This window comes from Egretta garzetta, unplaced genomic scaffold (assembly GCF_000687185.1).
Source record: "Egretta garzetta isolate BGI_Z169 unplaced genomic scaffold, ASM68718v1 scaffold532, whole genome shotgun sequence".
Lineage (NCBI taxonomy): Eukaryota > Metazoa > Chordata > Aves > Pelecaniformes > Ardeidae > Egretta > Egretta garzetta.
Genome location: NW_009258799.1, coordinates 54,987 through 77,201, shown reverse-complemented (window position 1 = coordinate 77,201; position 22,215 = coordinate 54,987). Strand labels below are relative to the sequence as shown.

At 41.7% G+C, this 22,215-nt stretch overlaps 1 protein-coding gene across 1 annotated transcript in view; it reads right to left on the bottom strand.

The window, feature by feature from the left end:
* Positions 1 to 1,220: 1,220 nt before the first annotated feature.
* KIAA1958 (KIAA1958 ortholog) overlaps positions 1,221 to 22,215 on the bottom strand; it is a 22,539-nt gene continuing 1,544 nt past the window's right edge. The window contains 2 exon segments of the mRNA XM_035889353.1: positions 1,221 to 2,380; positions 22,175 to 22,212. Coding sequence (XP_035745246.1) covers positions 1,347 to 2,380; positions 22,175 to 22,212 — 1,072 coding nt within the window. The 3' untranslated portion in view covers positions 1,221 to 1,346.

Genomic DNA, 22,215 nt, shown 5'->3' with positions numbered 1-22,215 from the left:
TGACTCTTTCATTGACTTCAGTGGGCATTAGATCACCCCAGAGGACTTGCCTAAAGCCTCATCACAGCCCTAGGATATCTTAGTGGAACATAACTAAGCTGAATTACTTGAGAAGTACTGTACATCATTTTAAAGGTCAAGAATTATAATCATTCATTGAAATACTGAATTTGTTAGTGTTTTCCCCATACTTAGAGAAGGACAATTACCTTGCAAAGTCAAATGTTGGAACAGTAGCACTCATTATTTCAAGGCTTTAAGGACCAAATTCTGCCTTCAGATTCACATGCATATTTTCCATTGTCTGCAATGGAAATAGATTATGTGTAGCTGACTTCAATTTGTTTTCTAGCACTTAAAACCACACAGCTTTTCCATTTTCTGTAGTAAATATGAAATTACTGTTACATTCTCTACGCTATTTTTTGTGGACTTCAAATGATGGCTTAAGACATATTTGATGCATTTTTTCTGTACAGTTTGGGATAAGATTGTGGATTTTTCTGTTGCATTCCCCAGAATACTGGACGAGTGGCTCTAAGTCAGTAGATTTTACTTAAGTATACACAGTGACAAAATGCTAACAACCCGTGCTTAAACAGTTAAAATTATGTGTATGGCAGTGGTTTTGCCATTATACATTTGCATATTGTTGAAAATAATACTTTTTAGTCTAAAGACCAGCAACATTGTGATCACAGAATATCATCAACAAAAACAAAAGTTAAAAATAGCCTTTAGCTGACTTCAGGATTTTTTTCCCATCTGGCACAAATGAGCCTCAGAAACAAAATAAAAATACAGACAAAAACTGTTGTAAATGGTTTCATGAACTTACATTGATGTATCTCTTATTTCTTGGTCTTGCTGATCAAGAATTAGCCAGCAGGTAAGAAGCAGCAGCCATGTCTCCTCCACTCTGGGAGGCCATGTTAAAATAAGAAGTTGAAAAATGCTTTAAACTAGAATTGCTACGTAAGCTGCCCTGGGGGTTTACACTCACTGATGTGTGCATGTTAAAAACGGTATTTCCAGTCTATCTTGTGTTGCCTGAGAACCATTTTTGTCCTTTTAAAATCTGCATTTATATTATAACCCATAAGTACCTTTCATTTTTTGTATTAACACTATAAATACTATGTTAGTAGTACTAAACTATTTCTATTGACTTATTTGTAAAAAGAAAAATATATTATATATTTATATATTTTTATAAAGTGAATTAACACTGGAGAGAGGGCTATGGGGGAATAGTGTACAATCACAGTTGGTGTGTATTACTGGGCACAAATTCAATGCTTGAAACAATAAGGAAAAGAAAAAAGTGTTCAGGTGATACCCCTCTTTCAAGCCGTGTCGGAGGAAGAGTCATAGGATGCCGACACTATGAAGTTGCCAGTATTGGAGTGGCTCGCCATGGACTGGGCAGCCTGCTGGCTCAAGTTATTGCAGATCAGCACCAGCTGGTTGCTCTGCGCTTCTGAGAGGGTGCTACAGCTCTGGTAAACGCTGAAGTTGGTCTTCCTGCCAGGGATGTTGCCTTTCTCGCACATCGTCTTTACCATCTTGGCAAGCTTGTTTTTCCCCAGGGCTTGGCAATTGTACCAGTGAAGCGCAGCCAGGTTGACAACGGGTTTAATGGACAGGTAAAAAGGCGCGTCCTCGTAGCGCATGGCTGGAGGCCGCCTCTGGGCGTACTCCTTGTAGTCTTGCACAGGGCAGGTCTGTGGGGAGTGCTGGGTGGCATACACCCGGGAGTCTGTCCCGCCTCTCTTGCTCTTGGCGTTGACATCTCCGTTGTCTGGCCCCATCCACTCCAGGTACTCCAACCCGGTCTCTGTCACCCGCAGCCGGATGTCTCCCCATTTGAGGGTGGACCCATGGAAACCTGTGCAGTTGTGGTGTTTTAGCCAGACAAGTTTCAGCAGCCCCTCGGGATTGTACCGGCTCAATAAGCCTCTTTTGCGCAGGATAAGCTCGTCAGCAAAGGTAAGCTTCATGGATTTGTGTGGCTTATTTCCTTTTCCTTTACACCTCAACTCTATCTGCTTTTGCTTTAGAGCCTCCTGGGACCTCTTGAACTCCTTATCCCTCGTAATACTGTATCCATACCTATGTTCTTTGAGATACCGCTCCAGCCCACACTGATAGTTGGCCAGACTGTTTGGCTCGTATTCAGACCCATCCTTTTGTCTGGCATCCACGAAGAAGGAAGCAAGGTAGGCATCAAGCTCTTTGCAGGGGATGACATAGATCTCCCGGGTCTCAGAGGGGTATTTGGAGATGAGGAACTCTCGGAAATTGCGGAGAGCTGTCTGCGTGCTGCGAATGGTCTTCTCATTCTGCTCCCTGCTGAGCTCCGCTGCTCTCTCATCCTGGTCTGGAAAAAGGAGAAGGGGAAAGACAAAAGAAAGCAGAAGCAGTGAGTTTGTGCAGCGTGGTTTTCCTCAAAACAAATTTCCTTAAAACGGGGAAAAAAAAAAAAGGAAAAAAACTAAAATCAATTTCACAAAGAGCACTGGAAAGCATCATTACATACCTGTCACATGACTGAAAAGCCAACTTCAGTTTCACAAATTATGAACTAGAGTATGGCATAAAACCAAAGTGAGCTCCTCACAACACGGGGGTACAGTTTTGTGCATGGAGATTTGTGGAAAACAGTAGCATTAGAGGCAATCTACTTTTTAGAACAAATGCAAGGTAGAGTATTTTTCTGTGGATCCCAATGCTGTGTGCAGGGCCCAATACAAGTAATAAGCCCATTCTGAATTGCTACATTTGTGAAACCAGAGGTTGTACTGGTTCCAATTTTCTTCTACAAAAAATAACTAAAGCATCATATTTACGATGGTAAAAATTATCTTTAATCAGACATATTTTTAAAGAGCTGAATAAACATAGACAGAAATGTACATTACGAAATAGTGCAGGTGAAAGTACTACAGAGCAAGGTGTAATTTACATATGTACAAGAATTAAAAAAAAGTTAATATGCTCACATCAGAGGATACGGAAGAAAAACAGGATTATAGTCTGTCTAGTAATCAGAACCTTGATAGTGGAAGTACAGTTGTGAACATGTCTTTTAATTTTGCAGAAAAATCAAATGCTGGAAACAATCTGATATTGATCTACAAGGCTATACTCAAAGGTCCTTACAACCAGTGACATATCAAACCACAATATTCAGATACCACCTCTACGATGGTTGTTACTGACAACTGATTTTTGGCCTGATCATAAGCATAAAAAGGAAAAGCTTTTGACATGTTAGTGATGTGCGTACTTAAGGAATGTTTTCTTGGCATATGCAAACTATCCGTCTGTACAAGGATGCAGCTTACAACCAAATAAGTGGAACTGTCATTACAAATGTGACAAACCTTAATGGTTTTAGAAAATGAACAGCAAACACAAAGAAGGAAAAATCCAATGATTTGACTATTCTCTATAATTGTGAATGGAACATTCTTTTTTCTCTCTCCCATTTAGTAAGCAGAAGGGGGGAACAAAGCAAATGCTTTTTGGTTCTGTCTCATTGCAAAGCCCATACATTTTGGTGTCCTTTCAGCAGTGTCACAGTAACACTCTCCAGGTGTTTCCCACCCAACATACAGGCCACAAACTGGTATGAGAGCCAGTGAAGTTCCCACTGCCTCTCTGTCATTCAGGCCAAGCTTGTATCAGGCCGCGTACCACACCCGTGCTTTGCAGGAGTGCTCAAATGCTTGCTGCTCGTGCCCACTCTGCTCTGCAAGCCTGTTAGCAGGCGAGGCAGCAGCGGAAGGGAGGTGGCCCTGTCTCCTTCCCTAGCCCACCTGAAATGTTTCACGTGGTGCAGAAATGTCGGTGCACAGCTGGGCGGCTTCCCCTTCCACCCACCTACAGAGTGACTCTGCAGAGAGTTCATCCCATTACCTCCATACCACAGCTGCAGACAGAGGCACTGGGAGCGACTTGTCCCAGGACTTGCCAGCAGGCCAGCAACAGGGCTGAGTTTATATCCCCTGGGACCAGGTCCTGTGTCTTCACTGCGAGGCATCCACTGCATCCACAGCACTCAGTGAAACCTACTGAGAGGGGTCCTCAAACCTTCTGCAAAACACAGAGAAGCAAGGTTCTGCAGCTGAGGCCTTTGAAGGCTTCTGCAGCCATGAAAAATGTTGCCACAGAGTACTGAGGTTTGCTCTAACTGTGCTCAAGGGGAAACAGAAAAGGTCACCAGCCTGTTCCAGAAATTGGTTTTAATAGTGATGTCAGTATCAAAGAGCTGCTAGCAGCTGCAGTGAGGTCTCGTGCTTTAGGCAATGTATAGGATAGATCCTTTTATTATGGCTAGATGCAGACTGGAAATAAAGAGACAACGCTGTTTGAAGCTCTGAAACAAACATTTTCTCTGGTACCTTGTTCACTGCACCCACCACCACTTATTATAGCACTGTATAAGTAATCAGTGCTTTGACTGACAGCCTACATTTTAAGTACTGTTTCGATATAAACTGCACATATAATGGCTCCGTTTTATACATGTCATCAATCACTACTTCTTAGAGGACAGCCTGTCACAACACAGCAGTGACACCCAGTCAGTCATTTCTGTTATGGCATCTTTCCTTAATCTGCAGAGGAAATTGCCGTATCTGCAGCTAACAGTTATCCATGCTGAATTAAAGATCCCCTGAAGTTGCATGAGTGTATCAGTGCCCCAGAAACACTGTGCTCCTGCAATGCTCTGGTGACTTAACTCCACAAGGCGGGTGGGAAATGTTAAAGGTAGCGAGCCAGCTTCTCATCCAGCCACATTGGGAAAGCTATGTCAATTTTGACTGTGAATCCAGCCTGCTGTGGTAGTGGATTATTCTCTCCCTATGAGACCACTCAAATATCAGGGATATCTCATAGCATGGGATGAATGCAGGGAGGCAGTGAGACTCAACAGACAGAGCCTGAGACAGCCGAAGTCATCAGATGTCAGCTGAGTCTTCATCCATAGCAAAAGCAGACAATGCAGCTGAGCCTAACTTAACTAAGACAGGTCTTTATAGCCTAGGATAGCTACTGAAGGAGACATAATTCTTCATGTCATTAAAGTCTTACTTCTTTATTTAACCAAAGAGACTTCATGGTGCTGAAAGAAACCATATAATCAATCTCCAGCTACCATGGAGACATAAATTGTACCCAGGCATGCTTTTAATAATACCAAACTTCATCTTTTCTTCCAATTTCATAACCTCTCTCTCTGATATTGTGGTGCTTGACCCTGGTCAGCACCTAAGCACCTCACAGCCACTTGCTCACTCCCCACCCCAGAGGGATGGGGAAGAGAATAGGAAGAGCAAAAGCAAAAAAAGCTGTCAGTCAAGACAAAGAGAGTTTAATAACTGAAGGAGAGAAAAAAGAAACTCAACCAGAAAGTGATGCAAAGGCAATCACTCACCACCTCCCACAAGTAGTACCAATGCCCAACAATCTCTGAGCAATGCCCACCTCCCCCCAGAAAACCCTCCCTTCAGCTTTTATTGCTGAGCATGATGTCGTAGGGCAAAGAATGTCCCCTTGGTTCATCTGGGTCAACTGTCCCTGTTGTGTCCCCTCCCAACCTCTTGCCCACTCTAGGCCTAGCCGCTGGGGGAACAGAGTGGGAAAAAGAGAAAGCCTTGGCCCTCTGCAAGTCTGGCTCATCAACAGCCAAAACACTGGTGTGTCATTAACACCACTCTAGTCACAAATCTGAAACACAGCAGGGTATGGGTGGCTACAAAGGAAATTAACTCTATCCCAGCCAGACCCAGTACAATTATGCCATTTGGATCGCTAATGAAACAGAACCCAAGACCAGGTGCACCTTGCATCCTTTCTGTACAACCTTTGACAGGAGAAGGAGACCACAAAAATTGTTCTGCAGGTGCAGTCTGCAAATGGCCCTTGTAACATACTTAGAACAAACCCATTTACTCTACACATACCTACTTTGCCTATAGGAAGTAAGCAGAAACAGAATCAAAGACCTTACCATAGCCTGGATACTTGGCATTTGATTGCTTCTGCTCTAGCCACAGGGCCTTGCAACCTTGTTAGAGAAGATCAAGCTGGTGTAATGTCATTTTGATCCTTAGAAATCCACCCAGGCTGACAGATAAAGAAAGGCTATATAAAAGTAATTCAATCATTAAGAATTCCAAGACTAAAAGGCATCTCAATTGCCATCACAGTAAATTTTTGAAAATGTGTATCTTATGGTAGGGATCTGACAAGCTGGGAGAACTGCTGGGATACAAGACTCAAGACTTCATCTCTGAGTCTGGGTACTGAAAGTGAATGTTCTTGTCCAGAGACAGGAGTGTTTCCAATGTAACAGTTCCCATATGTTGCTTGGTCTCACTTTGCTGCATCTTGCTGAACAGAGACCAGAAGAGTCTTGGGTCTCACTTTGCTGCATCTTGCTGAATGGAGACCATCCAACCCCACATCAGAGTTTCATTTCCAAGAAAACCAGAACGTGGCAGAAAAAGCCAGTAAAACCCACCCTACTGTGGGATACAGGGTAAACTCCCATCTAAGAGTTTGAAAAAATGCCGAGTGGTTTACATGTCCCAGTTTAAATGTAGCCACAGAGATAAAGTGATCTGCCAGAGATTAAGCAGACAACCTATTGGGAACTGAGTGTCCCAGGCTAGCCCGCAACCGTGAGATGATCCCTCCCACAGAGCAACAGCTGTCTTCTGATCTTCTCATAAACTGATCTTAACGCAGCCAAGACTTGACATTATCAGCGGAGTTACCAACTCAGGGTTGTTTTTATTTCAGCTTGCACACATACACACACTCAGACTCCCTTTAAAGGACATAACCTCTGTAATTATGTATGGAGGGGGGAAAGGCACTTGCTTTCAAGACACACATATGCAGATCGTTAATGTTCAGAGAGGGTTTGTAACAGAAGTGGGAGTCGTGAACCTGAGCTGTTATTGCGAACGGCCTTAAACTCTGCTTAAGGTAGACAGTGAGAACTCAGAAGAAATACATTAAAAGTAAGGTGGGTTTTTTGGTGGTAATCACACCACCAGCCAAAGTATTCTCTGCCTGATTTGTATTCTGACTAGGAGAGTGCTTTTGCAGCTGACCTGCTTCCACCAAAATGCTCTCATGCAGGTGAAAAAGCCTCGTTAACCACGCAGAAGGCACGATGTATCTCCACGCTGGAGCTATGTGCTCTCTTTCCACACCCCAGCACTTTGCAGGCTAGCTGTTGCCCCTGCTCTGCAATTACTGAAAAGCAGAGATATCTAGCCTACAGGCCATGGCCATATGCAGCCCACTAAAACAGTTAATGTAAACCACAGCCTGCTCCTACCTTTTTTTTCTCCTGTCCCTTCCTGTTTCAAGAAGTTATCTGCAAGGCAAATGACATTCTCAGGTCAACAATGGCAGCGGGCAGAGGTCACGCTGTTGCACAAGGGAGGGATGGTCAAGTCACGGAGGAGAGGCTGGGGGACCCTCTGACAAGGTGCCCTCCTGGCAGCAGTGCTATAGCTCCCGCTGTTGTACCATGGCACCCCCAAGTAGCAGTCCTCTTTCTGCATGGAAAATTTAGAAAGCTGACAGCTGTTTTCCACTGCATCCCAGGAATAACCAAGTGAAAGCCACTCTCCTGTCTTGCCACTGAAGAGCGAGGGCAAGGGTACGAGCAGGAGGTCTCCCCAGCAGAAGTGCCTCTAAGCATTCGCAGTAACTCCCTGAGATTAAGAGACAGGGAGGGCCAAGCACTTGGAGAATGATAGTTTTGGCACGTTTACTGTCTGGTATGGACTGACTTCCTTGGGGCAACTCCTACACACACAGAGTAGTTAAAAGCTTAAGTAAAAAATACATTATGTTTTAATGTAATTATTTCATATCCAACAATAACCATTTGTTTAGGAAGTCCTAAGGCCAAATAAAGTGTGCTTCCTCTGCCATAATAATCATACTTATTTAAGCTTAGGCTTGGTGAATCAGAGTCAAAATAGGGGAGAAAACCCTGTGACTGCCTGGAGACTTTCATCACGTTTTGACATCTAACAGCTTCTGAGATCTGCAGGATCAAAGGAGTAACTTGTTAGCTGCAGATTACTGAAGTAGAAGAAAGTGCTTCTGCACTTTTTCTTGAATTTCTGCCCTACCCATCTAATGTATCTACGAAATTCTAACAATTAAAGTTCCCTACTTCCACTATATTAAGTTAAACTATATATAGTCTAACATCTTCATAAAAGGCTTTCACTACAATGTAAAAGCTGTAGTATGATAGCAATTTATTAATAAAAATCCATTTATGAAAGATACTATCTTTTCTGGCAAAGGAAAATACGCTTCTATTCAGTTAACCTCCTCCAACAAAATTATCAGTGAAATATTTCACAATTCTAAAATTTAAAAAGCCTTAGATTCCATCAAAGAAAAAAGGACACAGATTCCAAGCAAATGAGCATGGGAATATTTATACATTGGTATCTCCAGTAAGTAAAAGTCACTAAAACAAACTCTAGTCATCTGTACATTTTTTGCAAGGTACAGAATGGTCTGATAAATGGATGCTGGCTCAGACACTGGTGCTGGTTTTCAGTTTGTGTTCACTTTTATAACCTGTCTTACCACAACAGCCTGAAAAGATACAAGGTGAAATTTGGCTGCTGGCAAAATCAGCAATAAAATTCACAACAATATTAATGGCAATACCGCATGATCCTCAGATGACAGAAAATTTGTAGCCCTGACAAGGGATTAGGAATTTATGTCCTCCTATGACTGACTGGATCAACCTTTTACACAGTGGATACTAGCAATGAATGGTGCAAAACAGCAGTGCTCTGGGGACTTCGATTTGTACAAGGCTCCCTCCTCCTCCACCTGACTGTACGTGACATCTGAGCTATTCTAACACAAAGGTTCTAAAAAAGCATTTTCTCAATCAAAAATGTTTTGACGTGTTCAAGTATGATCTCCATCTAGATGTCTGGTTTTAGTTTTGTCAGGACTAGTGGAAAAGAAAAGTGTTAGCATGCTAGTTTTACCTCCCATTTCACTTCTTCCACTGAACACTTAACAGCAGTATTTCTGGGGTATGAGACTGTATAGTTTCCTATCTCCTTTCAAAGCTTTCTGTGATGCACTGGTGTGAATTGCTGCAATGCAAAACAGGATGCATTATCCCTGTATCCCGGCAGTGGGGTACTCAGTTCATGTTTACCCAAAGCCCACCTGCATTTGACAGGAACAAATACACCAACACCAGCTCTCCCAGGCTTGCCTAACACTGCAGCCGTTCACAGCAGGACACTACAGCTGCTCCCTGGGGCACAGCACGGAGAACAGCAGGCGCAGAAGATACTTTGCAAGAGCACTGGAGAAACCATGTATCTGGTACTGAGGTGATGTCCAGGCAAATAGTTCTCAGCTCACAGCTGGACTGGAGTCTGCCATTTTAGCTGTTCCGTTCCAAGTCAGTCACCTGGATTATAACCAAGCCTGGAACCAGTTCCAGGTGTACCTGCCCTGCTTCATCCCTCTCTTATTTCCATGCAAGATATTACCTCCACAGAAGCTTTATAAAAACAAATTCTCCAGACCCTTCTCTGGACCTTGACTGAGATCCAGGGATCCAATTCTTCATAGAAGCAGAAGACACAAAAGCCATGCTTGGAGTTTTCTATACCGCAAGCCTCAAAACATTAGAAAACTTTAAAAAAAATGTTAAAACACCTTTCCTTTCAAAATAACTGACTAAACTTTCTTCAACTATGTTCACTTCTAACACATAATTGCTCCTCTTTTAGAGGTCAAGTTAAAAAAACCTGGTAGATTGGTGAAACTGGAGTGCTGCTGGAGTTGGTAAGGGGCCAACATATGAAGCAATTGTCAACTTTAGGTTGAGCATGCATCTTTGTATTCAGCCATTTAATCTTCTAATAATTTCCAACCAATTTATGGCTAACTCCACTTAGAAAACTCAATGTACTGATTTCAGTTTAAGGCTAAAGACAAGAAACATCTTTTTGCCAATGATTTTCTTCAGGCTAAATATTTAACTCCAGAAAATAGAATTTTTTTTACCCAGGACTTTTTAAGCAACACGGTGAAATGTTGCCCTTTCAAAGCACGTTATTTACTTCATGATCTGTGGCAGGAGGAATTAATAACCAACCCCAAGAAGTGGAAGCTGGCTGATGCATGGTAGAAGCAATGCACTCATTTTCTAAGAGGACTTGGCTGGCTTTGCACCAGTCCAGAAAGTGTTGCGTACACACACACCCTCAGCAGAATATCTTTTTTTCTCCCAAATAAGTGTCCAAATCCAACAAAGCATATTTTAAGTGCATTCTGGATTGGGATCCCTGTCTTTAAGTATATGCTTACGTAGAAATGTAGAAATCAACTGGACTAAGTCATTACATGCTTGAAGGTGGAAGAGGGGCAGAACTGAATAACATTTGTATGTGTAAGATGACTCGATTCAGAAGTTGGTAAGAGAAAAAACAAGAAAAAATCAAAATAAGGAGAGAAAAAACTGTAAAGATCTGAGAAACACCTTTGTTAAATTAAGCTTATTTAAAAATCAATGAAGCATTAGGGGAAAAATACAAATTCTTATGGCAAAACCCCATTTCCTATATAAGAAAACCAAGAAGCTACATTTTCCATAAGGTTTCCACCTTTATATCCTCATACAGAGAAAGCCAGATTTACATGTGTAAACAGATCTCGCAAGCACCGATTGCTCAGCCAGCAATTCAACTAGTGAGCTAGTTTGCACAAAATCACAGGTACAAACTTAGATGGCACTTTTGAAAATTTGGCGCAGTGGAATTTTGTGCCTGACTGCATTTGTAAGCCCTGTGGAGGAAGAATGAGAAACAAGACACAAACATGTCCCTTACAGTTTAGTCTTTCCTTTACATGCCACCCCACATCACCAGAGGCTTAACGTGTTCTCAGCTATGGCCTATGAACAGTTTTAATGTCATTGCATTTAAGAGCTAACTTTAATAAGCATTGAGAAAGCAATGCAAGAGGTCTCAAAGGGATCAGCCAGGACTATGAAGTTTGCCTGCTTTTGATTCATTCCAGGCAGCAGCTGAGAAGCAGAGTTGGGCAATATCGGAGGGAAATAAAGACGAGGGGGAGAGAAGGGAGAATCAGAACAAAGGGATGTGAAAAAAGAACAACACTGAAGATTAAAAACAGATGAGGATCCTCAACATCTGAAATCTAATTTATATCACTGTTTCAGAATGAGGCAGTCTAACTGGGGCAACAAGCAGTGAAACAAAGAAAAGGAGTATGTAATAAATATTTTATTACATTAATCATAATAAGCTGCACTTTAAGTCTCAGCCAAAGCGTATTCTTAAATCAAGCTGAGAATGTGAGCAGTTTCAGACTTAAGAGCATGAGGCCCACATGACTGTAATTAACATAATAAATCATGCTGTGGAGCTCACTACACAGGCTGACAGTGCTTAGTTGATATATTGCTTATTAGAGACTGCAGACATTTCTCCCTCTATTTTATTGAAGTGCCATTGGTAGTGAATCAAAACGTACCCTTTTCTGTTCTGGCTGAACTATCTACTGCAGGTGTAATAGGAAACATCTGTTGGGAGCTCATGCCATTGACTTCTGATAACACAGATTGTAGCACATGCATCCCAAAGAACTTCATTTCAGTACTTTTTCTCCAACCGCCATCTTTAATTTAGCAAAGTACTTGAATTGCCTTGATCCTGAGTTTGCAGTTTTCTTTCTGAAATTCTCTCTTGGTGATTTTGCCCAGCCAGACCAATTTGCTTTTACCTTTCTGCACTGTATGTTCTCCAATATGAGTGAAGCAAGCTATAACATAAGCACAAACTCTATGAAGAGCTCACAATTTACAACCTTGCCTAACTAGTTTCAGTGCACACTTTTAACACACATATTTCCTTTGTCTTCACTGGGTCAGAAAGCAGAATTTTAAGAACCAGATCTTTACACAATTCTCCAGAGAGGACAAAGTGCAACACTTCAAGTGAAACAGCTCCTAAGGCAGATATGTTAGCGTGCTTTTCTGGTTTGAGCCTGTGCTGAGAGTCCTCTCCTCCTTGCACTCCAGAAAAAATGACGACTTTGACTTTCACTTTAACCTTCGCAAACACAGCTCTCACCATATTAGGAAGGGGTGGAAATTCAAAGATGTAAAGGTCCTACAAGGTTGATGGAGACTCAACAGCTGGGCAGAGGGAAGCAACATGAAATACATCCCAACTTGTGGAAAGTCCACAGACCTTGGGCGTTAGATACTCTGCTAGGTAGCTGCCCACACACCCCGGCTGACCAAAGTGCACACGTTTTGTTCCACGGCAAGTCCAGGCGTTTGCCAGGACAAGGAGTCCCAAGCTGAAAATTCTGCACAGAGGGGAGACAGAGAGATAAGGAGCACGCATTCGTCAAGAACCAGGCTATCAGTTCATGGCAGAACTCGTTTATTTCTGTCCTTGAATATATGTTTAAGCTTACTTTATCATAGTTTAATTGAACAGATATTTAGTCACATTTGCAGCTCTACTTGAGTAAAGTCTCTTTAAATAAATTGAGGTGTTTCAGATTTCTTCTAGCAATGTACACACACAGTGTACACACACATACACACCTCTGTGCTGCTCAGAATATTGTTATTATTTCTCTTCTGTAATTATGTTGTCAAAATTTTCCTGTTGGGATTGTATTGTTATTTCCATAAAAACAATTTGTTCTTCTATATAGGATATGAACAATCAGTTCCCCTGCTAGTGAATGAGTTCATACCAAAACCAACAGCAACTAATTCATGTAAGAGGTGACATGGGGTATAGTATAATGGATATAATTATGGATATATGTTATACATATATATGGCTATTTTATTATGCACTAGCACAATAAACAGTCCAATGTATTTAAAAACTGTACATGTGAATGATAAATGGGACAAGTTATATGTCAAACTAAGTTTTCTGAGGGCTGTCTGTAATCAGGGGAGAGGAAACAAGAGGCAGGAAGACACTTCTTTATACAGAGAGAAAAGAGAAATGTAAATCTGTAAGCAAAAATCAAAGCATATATCAGCATATGGGTGTGAATGCTGTGCTATAATGCCAAGAATAGTTTTCCTGGCTGTTAATTTGTTTTCTTGGATGTATAGTCAGTAAGAGAGAGCAAGTCCTAAACAACTGGCAGTGCTCCATTTCTCAAGAGTCAATGCAGAAAAAAATCCCCATAATCTGGCACATCCATATGACTGACGGATAGAGCTCATCACAAGCAGAAGAGTGCTCCAAGTTGTGGACAAAATTAAATTACTCCCATACAAAAACATCCATGCTTCTGTGGCTTATGCACACTGCTATCCTTGACCAGCCACAGTACTATAACAGAGATTAGGCGGGTACCCAGTTAACAGGGAGGTATGTGTAAACAGAAAATTGAAGCAACCTATTCAGAGATGAACGTCTTTGTCTTTCACAGGCTTGATCTTTGGGTACAGGCACATGCTGCTTGAAGTAATTCAGTAACACAGCACATTCAGTTTTTGCAGGTGATGTGACCTGAGTCAATATAGCTCAGAATCAATTTTCTCCTTTTCTGAACAAAACAGAAGGCCAGCTTTCTTCTTTTTTTTTCCCCCCAAGGACAAATCAGCAAGTGATTAAGTATTATTAATCCATAGTTGTATGGTTTCAAGTGATGTTTTCATCATGAAGACATAGTTAATGAAAAGCAACAACAGACCACAGTGTCTAAAGATATCCTGAGCTTAATCAGTGTGAACATGTACAATATTTCCCTCCGTGTGTGTGCACTAACTCTTTAATTAAAGTTAATGGGAGCAACAGGTATATGTCACAAGATGCAGCCAATGCACTTAATGTGTAATTAAGCACATAACACAAAGCTTTCATCAGACTCACTGAGGTCCTCAGCATCACTTTTTAGACAACATGCATGCAGGAGGCCCTGTTCCCAGCTCCCACGGGATGCAGGATTCAGTGGCAGCCAGGACCTGGGAACTGCTGCCTCTAACACAACCTTTATGTGATCAGCAGCATCCTGCCATTTTTGCAGGGCATCATTGCTTGGCTCCAGACAAATGACAACTCATTTGGGAAATGAAAATACAGCTCTGCCCACATTTCCCACAGAGGCCACTTGCCACATTCAAGCTGTTGAAAGCAACCAATGTTGAAAGCAGCTTCTGCATGACCAGTCCTTGTTGTGCCCCAGCAGGAAAGATTCATCAGGGAAAGCAAGCGTTTCAGTTCCACTCTCTTGACGCTCTGATTTAATAGCCTGGTTCAACACTTCATGCAACCAGCATGGACATACCCTTCATTTAAGCATACTTTATCAAAGAAAGATGGATTTCAGCATGTTTCAGTGCTTCCAGGATCTGGATGTTTTAGCAAGCACTGCTGTGTGCTGTGCCAGCCATGATAAAATATCTACCAACATGCTTCTGTTTTTCTTTTCTGGAAAAATGCAAATAAGAATTTCTGTATTCAAAATTGTTATCTTGCTTAGACAGAAAATACATGCAGAAATTTTTACTGATCTGTTTCATGCTCAAGCAGGTTCTAGGTTCACTACAAGCAGAAAAAGATGACATAACAGAACAAGAGTCATTAAGAGGGTTCTAGGTTCACTACAAGCAGAAAAAGATGACAGAACAAGAGTCATTAAGAGAGAAATAATTTAGGTATGAGGAAAATGGGATAAATGAGAAGGCACTGTGTGCTGGCTTCACAGAACAGCTTATGCAAAAATGGCATGCTCCAATCATGATACAGTTCTTCTCAAAGTTAACTGCAGCTATTAAAAGCTTAGACCTTGAATACATACGTTAAATAGTTCTGTAGATATACTTACTGAATTACCAGCCTCATCCAAAGAGGAAAAACACTCAGAAAGTATCCTGACCTGAAACACCAAGTCCTGTATTCCCTTTCCACTCCAGCACCCCATCCAAAGTGCAAAAGGCAAGCTTATGTCTGAGGCCTTTCCAGGGTCAGTGTCTCTCATGGCTGCTGTGCTGCAACTCCTCTGCAGATCCAAATCTGATTCTGCCTTGTCTCTCTTTTCTTACTTAGAGACTCACAAATCATCAGGTGAAAATAGCTCCAAAATTAAAGAGAGCAATTGCAAAGATCACACGAAGAAGAAAACAAATCTCTAATCAAAACCACCATGTTAAATAATCTTCTGTTTCCTAAAAATAAAGTGATGTCCCGTACAGCCTTGTCCAGTTTCCTTTGTTGTTTCCATATGTTTTCAGGACAGCTGGAACCAGCAGAGGCCTTTACAGCCTTGTCCAGTTTCCTTTGTTGTTTCCATGTTTTCAGGACAGCTGGAACCACAATTTTCTTCCTTGTTATACCAGTAACACAAAACACAGCACCGTGCACAGAATAGCAGTCTGTTTAAGATGCCTTTCATGAAAGGGAGAGTGTAGCACCTAGATCCTGTTGGTCTTGCAGAAATTATTGTTTTCTACCTCTCACTTGTGCTTTTTATTTTTTGCTTTTCTGCTTTTCATGTTGGGGTAGTGGGGGAGAGGGTGCATTTCTAAGCCTGAAATGAGCAGTGATGCTCCACAACACAACCATTCACTGAAGTGGGCAGTTTCTCTTCTGATGTGACACACCACCTTACTTAATACTGTTTGTGCTATGGTACTTTTAACTAAAAATACATATTTAAATGAAGTGCCAATAGTTCTCAGTGATGCAATTCCTCTATTTAGAGCTCCAGAGAATATTCCAGACTGTTTGGCAGCTGAACTTGGCATGATTTACAGATTTAATCCTTAAGAACTGCTGGGGCCTGGCTGCAATACATCTTTCTGAGGGTACGGATTCAACTTCCTCCTAGCTACAGGCAAGCAACTTCCATAGACTGCATGAAAACTACCATTCCTCACCTATTACAAACAATCAATAGGCCTATGCAGCTTTTTTTGCAGGAATACGACTCAAAGCCCATCCCCAAACGTCTCCCACACCAACCTACTTTCAGCGTGAATACTCATGAATGGTTTCCTCCAAAATGTGTTTATATATCCAGTAACACTGCTGCCTGCTATCTGCAAGTCGTGCCACTTGGAGGAGGTCTATGGTGAACAGGGAAAACAAGTCCTGACATCAAGAAAAGCAGCAGCCTAACATCTTGTGAGCATCTCTGCTTTCATAAATACTTAAGACAGCAAGATCACCATCTACATGACAGGTCCACTGCTGGTCTTCAAGGCTGCAAAGAGGCTGACATGAGCCTTCTGTGTCTGGAAGGAATTTCCACTAAAGAAAATATATGTGGAATCCTGAAATGATGATAAATACCTTTCTTAAGTACAGTGAAAATGTAAAGATGTTCTAATACTTGAGTCTTCATTTCAGTGTTCTCCTGCAAGTATTACTAACTTGATAAATACTACTTCTAGGAATAGCTTCATAAAACATACCCTTGTATTAGAATTATTAGTACTACAATTTCATTTTTATAAAATTTGATTTGTGTACCCAGATGATAAAAGCAAATAGATGACTACTTTGCCAAGGCTGAATTTGTCCTTTTTATGATACTGTCCTGCTTTTAAAAAGAACTCCCTTAGAATACAGTAAAGGTAAGTAATATCAGCCTCATTAGCAGAACTTCTAGAATAAAGCCCCCAAAACATTAGTTTATAATTTAACAGCATTTGGACACAGATAATTAAGGGTGGGAATGGGCTGGCAAATCCATGCTGCAAGATCAGAAGGCAGTGGTTAATCAGCTCACCAGCTTCCTTTTTCTTATGACTAAAATTATAATGATCTAATTTTATTCTTCTAAATAAGCCAGGCCCTTGCAACTTAAAAAAAAAAAAAAGTATGATGCTTTTGGTAATTATGTATCTCAGCACTTATTATTTTTAGTTCAGCTACTAGAGCAAGCATAGGCATCAATTAAGGCACCTAAAGAGTCACCAGTGGACTCTGGACTCTCTCGTCCAACACAGAGGAAAAGACTGTCTCACCTTACATATCTTTAATTGTTCACTTCACCACATTCATATGGTCTTTGAAGGGGGGTTTCCCCAGCCACTTTAGCCACCAGTCATCAATCTTTCTATGTAAATTACAAATACAGAGACCGATCAGCAGTTATTTGAGTGTTCTTGGAAAAGCTTATGTAAAGTTTTGTAACTTTCTTTTGACATGATTATTTGTCTTGTGTTACATTCATTCTTGGCTCAGTTTTACTGGACTTGGAAGCATTACAGCAGAGATTAATTTGGCCTTTCTGTATGCATGGATATACCTCTAAAAGAAGGCACTATTTTTTGTTTGCACTTCTTTGGAATGTGCTAGCTGACACATTTTTTTTCCTTGCAGGGTAAACAGTGATTTAGGAGTTTAAGCTAAACCTAGTGAAAACTGGCAGTTCGTGAGGTGTGTGGGACTTCTTTCTCCTTGAAGTCTTCTAACATTTTGATGCTCATCTCACAGCTTCTAATCCATGGGTCTTATGATCACACAAGGGTCTCAGCTCCCACTTAATCTAAACCCACACAATTGCAGAGAGAGTGGGGGGAGAAAGGGAGTCATCCTAGTTCTTTAGATTGCAGAAAAATACTTAAAAATATAACACCTAAAAGCTTTACATCAACGTCAGATAACCCCCATATGCACTGCATTTTATCATGGTCATGTTCAGATAAGAGACATTATATGAATACCTGGAACCCACAAGGATGTCCACACTGAGAGCAGAGCGAGAGTCAACCCACATTAGGTGCATCATGAAGGATACAATCCCTGCTCACACCTTCCCATGCTGAGAGCACAGGACCACAACTAGACCTTTGCCCAAGTCACCAGGCTAAGCTGATGACCAGGCACTGATCTGGGATCCTGACATAGCAGCTACAGAAGAGAAAAGAATAGGGGGGGAGCTCAGAGCAGAGATATCAGAGTCAGCAAGGTTAAGTACTGCCCTCAGAACAGACCAGGGCACCATCATCACAGCACGCATTCAACCACCGATACCATTCCATAACCTTGGTGAAGGGACAGTGTGTGGGTGCACTCACTGAGAAAGCAGTACTGCTTGTGGACAACCCGTTTCCCTTCCAAACTCTGCGAACACCTGTACATGTAAAACACCACCCAGCATGACAGCGAGTTCAGCGATGCATATGTATGCTGGCATTGTGATGGTGCCCACAGAATATGATTTGCCACATCTCTGACAGAAGCCACAGCCCTAGTCATTTCATTTACAGGATTTTTTATTTTGCATCTCTACTCATTACTTTTTTCATTCTGCACATTTTGTACACATGGATTTGACATCTTTTTAGTGTATACTCATGGAACTCTTTGCTGCTGTATTTACCATGCTGGATTAGTGTCGGACCAGAGATGTCTTGCTGCACTGTCTAGTTAATTGAAAGCACATCTTCACCCTCAGTCTTCAGGTGGAAAGTGAGTATTCTTCATAAATACTTCAGCAATTCTGCTTACAAAGTAAGTCCTACCTCTCCGAGAATCAAAACTTGCCTTCCTACACAATAAGTTCTACCCTCCTCTGAGCCTCCATATTCTGCAATGACACCAAATCTTTTCCATTCATGGTTTCAGACATCCAAATGTCACTAACTTCTCTAGGCTACATCTACTGCAACCTAAAGCATCATGTTTTTTACTCACCTTCCATCTTCACTGATGTGACCTATCTTGCTCTTGATGGTTCTTGGACATAAAAAACAGACCAAGTATTAGCAAAAGGAAAAGACAAAAGAGGCTGTTTGGGAAGTAGAAACTGCAGAAATTCCCTGCTCTCCACCACTGCAAAAATGTCTCTCCTATCAGAGAGATAGGTCCTCTCTTTTCCAGAAGAAAAAAAGGACTAAATAGTACCTACACACATTCTTGAAGGCTTTGCTAATGTGGTAAAGAACAATCTGAAAATTCACAGATGAATGTCCACTTATTAGGACTGAAGTTTAACAAAAATAATTCAAGTACATTCCACAACGCTTAAATGGAGACCTGAACCCAGCAGAAATCAGTGCCTAACCTCACTGAATCTTCATTGAGATGCCACTTCACTTTTAAGACATGAAAATACCTTTGTAAAGTCCCTGCTTACACATTCAGTTGCCACAGTTTAAAGAGAGTATAAGAGAAAAAGAATGTTTGAAAGAGAAACTAGTTCAAAAGTATAATGTGGCTTAAACTGGACTAAGCTAACACATATCATCAAGATTTTTAATTTCATGGAGAATCTCATCCAAACTTTTATGACTTATAAGATTACCATGCATGGACGCTATCAGCTGTGTCTAATACAAATGCAAGAATATGTGACTTAAGATAAAACTCAAAGTCATATTTCTTGCTGGTTGGATTGCACCATTTAATCATAACTTAACATTTAAGGCCTTAGTCATACAAAGACTTCATAAACATACGACCAGTTTTAATGGGACCAGGAGCAAGGCTTCACATGTTATTTTAAAATTAAGCAACACTTTGTAGGGGACAATGTAGAATTTAAATTCCCTGTTTAATTTCAACTGTACCTTTGTTTGTCAAGCATCCACCAAGTCTATAAACTAAAAAAAGCTCTAGTCTCCTTAGTGTAATTACTTCCTGCCTTTTTTTGCAGAAGTATTATACTCATCCTTGTTTCTGTCTGTTTAGGACAGAAACATTTTTTACACAGGGCAGATAAACATCCTCTTGTAGTTCAATATTGCTCACATTTTATGTATCATGCACTGCTTCCAGTACATCGCTCTTTGTTAAGAGACAACCTAATGAAATCACTGTACATGAGCAATCACCCTACTCTAGTCTTTAATCAGACCTCCACATTTTATCTGCAAGAATCTGCTGTGCAGAACTACGCATCTGTAATAAATTTACTTGCCAACATTGCCCACTGTTCTGCAACTTGAAGATTTATTAATGCCAGCACTTCTTTCCCAAAGGAGCAGGCTCTATGGAAATTGGAGACTTACTGACCCACCAAGTTTTAGTCATACGTCAGTCATTTTACCCTAGATAAAATGCAGCTACCTCTAAGTACAATAACAGCATATTACAACACTGTAACTATACCAGGCTGAGGAGAGGAACTGTGTAAGACTTTCTGAGAACAACACAAGAAATTTAAGTATTGAGAACATAACTGACTGAACTGGAATTTGGACAGCACACTGAGATAATGTTGTCTATGCAAGAAGCACTAGGAGGTTTGGGGGGTTAATTTACGCGGTGGGTATAAATCCAGATGCAATCCCACTTTGTCCTCACAGTGAGACACTAGACATGGACCAACCCTGCTCTGAAAACTTTATTAATGTGAAAATGTGGCGCTGCGTCCACTCTTGTAAGGTTTAACCTTAGGCAGTAACAACTGCTGGCCTTGTTTGGCTTCTGAGGACCTGGCAAAAGCGGTTTGAAAGGTTTTGGGTTTTTTTAATTAAGATGTTGAAAGCAAAGCACTCTCATAATTCAGCATAGGTTTCTATTCCATTGCCTCAGTTTGAAAGTTTGAGACTGAGCAAGTCATAGGGGTAGGTTGGTAGAAACCAGCTCTAGTATATACAGCAGTGATACGCTATAAACTGAGGAAGGCAGAATAAGTAGGTTTACCACACAATTTGGGTTGACATCAGGCATCCCATATCTGTCATACTGAGCTGAGCAGAGTCAGTTCTAAACCAGAGGGAGTTTTGCAAGAGGATTTCCACATCGGATGTTACATGACAGGACCACTGCAAAGTAACATCTCAAAGGTGCGGCCATGCAGAAATGGGTCCCAAAGAGGAATTTGCTTTGCTGCAACCAAGACAATTAGCATCCTGTCTAATTTCTAAAGCTTAGTGGGGTTTTACTTAGCAAAACTGGGTATTTAACTTTGCCCATTGTTTTCTTTGGCAACAAGATCTGCAGGCACTTTCCAGTTAACAGATTTGCTAGAGTTCAATTACGTTTCAGGATGTCCAGGTTGAAGTGTCATTCAGGTTGTTAAATGGTTTTTAGCGCTTATAGTAGCTGCCATAGGGACTGCATACAGGCAATTTTCCCCCGCTCCACTGTTTGGCTCTGCTCCGTCTGACCAGAGGCTGAGCTAGCTGAACCAGATCTAGGCTCAGCAAGGGAGCAGACTAAGAACTCACTCCTGCCCTCGCCTCCTCCCAGGATGGCACCACTCACCAGCTGGATGAGCAAAGCCAGCACTGTCTGCACTCAGGTCCCAAGGGAGCTGGTGAGCTCAAGAAACAGATTTCCTCCCCCTCCAGAAGACCTACAGCCAACACTGAGTTATTCTGCACATAGGATAATCATTCAGCAGAAGTACACTGTTTTAACATGCTCTTTATCCAATACTGTTGATGTGTTTGTGCCGATTCTCAGTGCTTTGGCAGCAGTGGGAGATGAAAAAAACAAAGGACACAGGATATGAGAACTTCCACCGAGAACAAAGAAAAAGAATCTTTTTTTTTCTCTTGGATTAAAGTTTAACGGTTATCAATTTCATGGTTAAGGTTGTAGTTGTCCTTGTCTCTGCAGGCTGCTCTGATTTATGGGTCAAGGAAACTGTTTAATAAAGATTTATAGAAGTGAAAACTTCTCTCCAGGTACTCTCCTTGTACCCTCCTTTGCCTCTCCACGTCAAGCATCACTCTTCTGACAAGGTGAAGGCAACACCCAACCCTCAGCTCTAGACTTCACTGGCTGCGACCACTTCTTTCTGGTTCATCGAAAGAGTGCACAGCAGCTTTCATATCCTCCTCGCTCTGCGCACACACCAAGGCAGCTGCACGCCCTCTCCCATGACACAACTGCACGCAAAATGGACCTATAAACTTGTCCTAAAAGATCCCTTTCCCTATGGCAGCGGCACACTTTCTCATGGGGGTGCTCCTGGCCTTTGCTCAGCTGAGGTCTTCCAAATCCTCTTTCCAAGCGGGGCAGGGAGGTTCTCTATCTACCAACTTACGAGCTGGCGGGACCGGGGCACCCTCGCACAATGCAGCACCTCCTCCCTGGCCGCCCCCTCACCCAGCCATGCCTGGGGGGCCACCCCCAAAATGCCGCTGCCCCTCAACTCCCGCCCAGCATCCTACCTGGCATCGACTGTGCCGCTGCCTCGGTGGTGGCAGCAGGG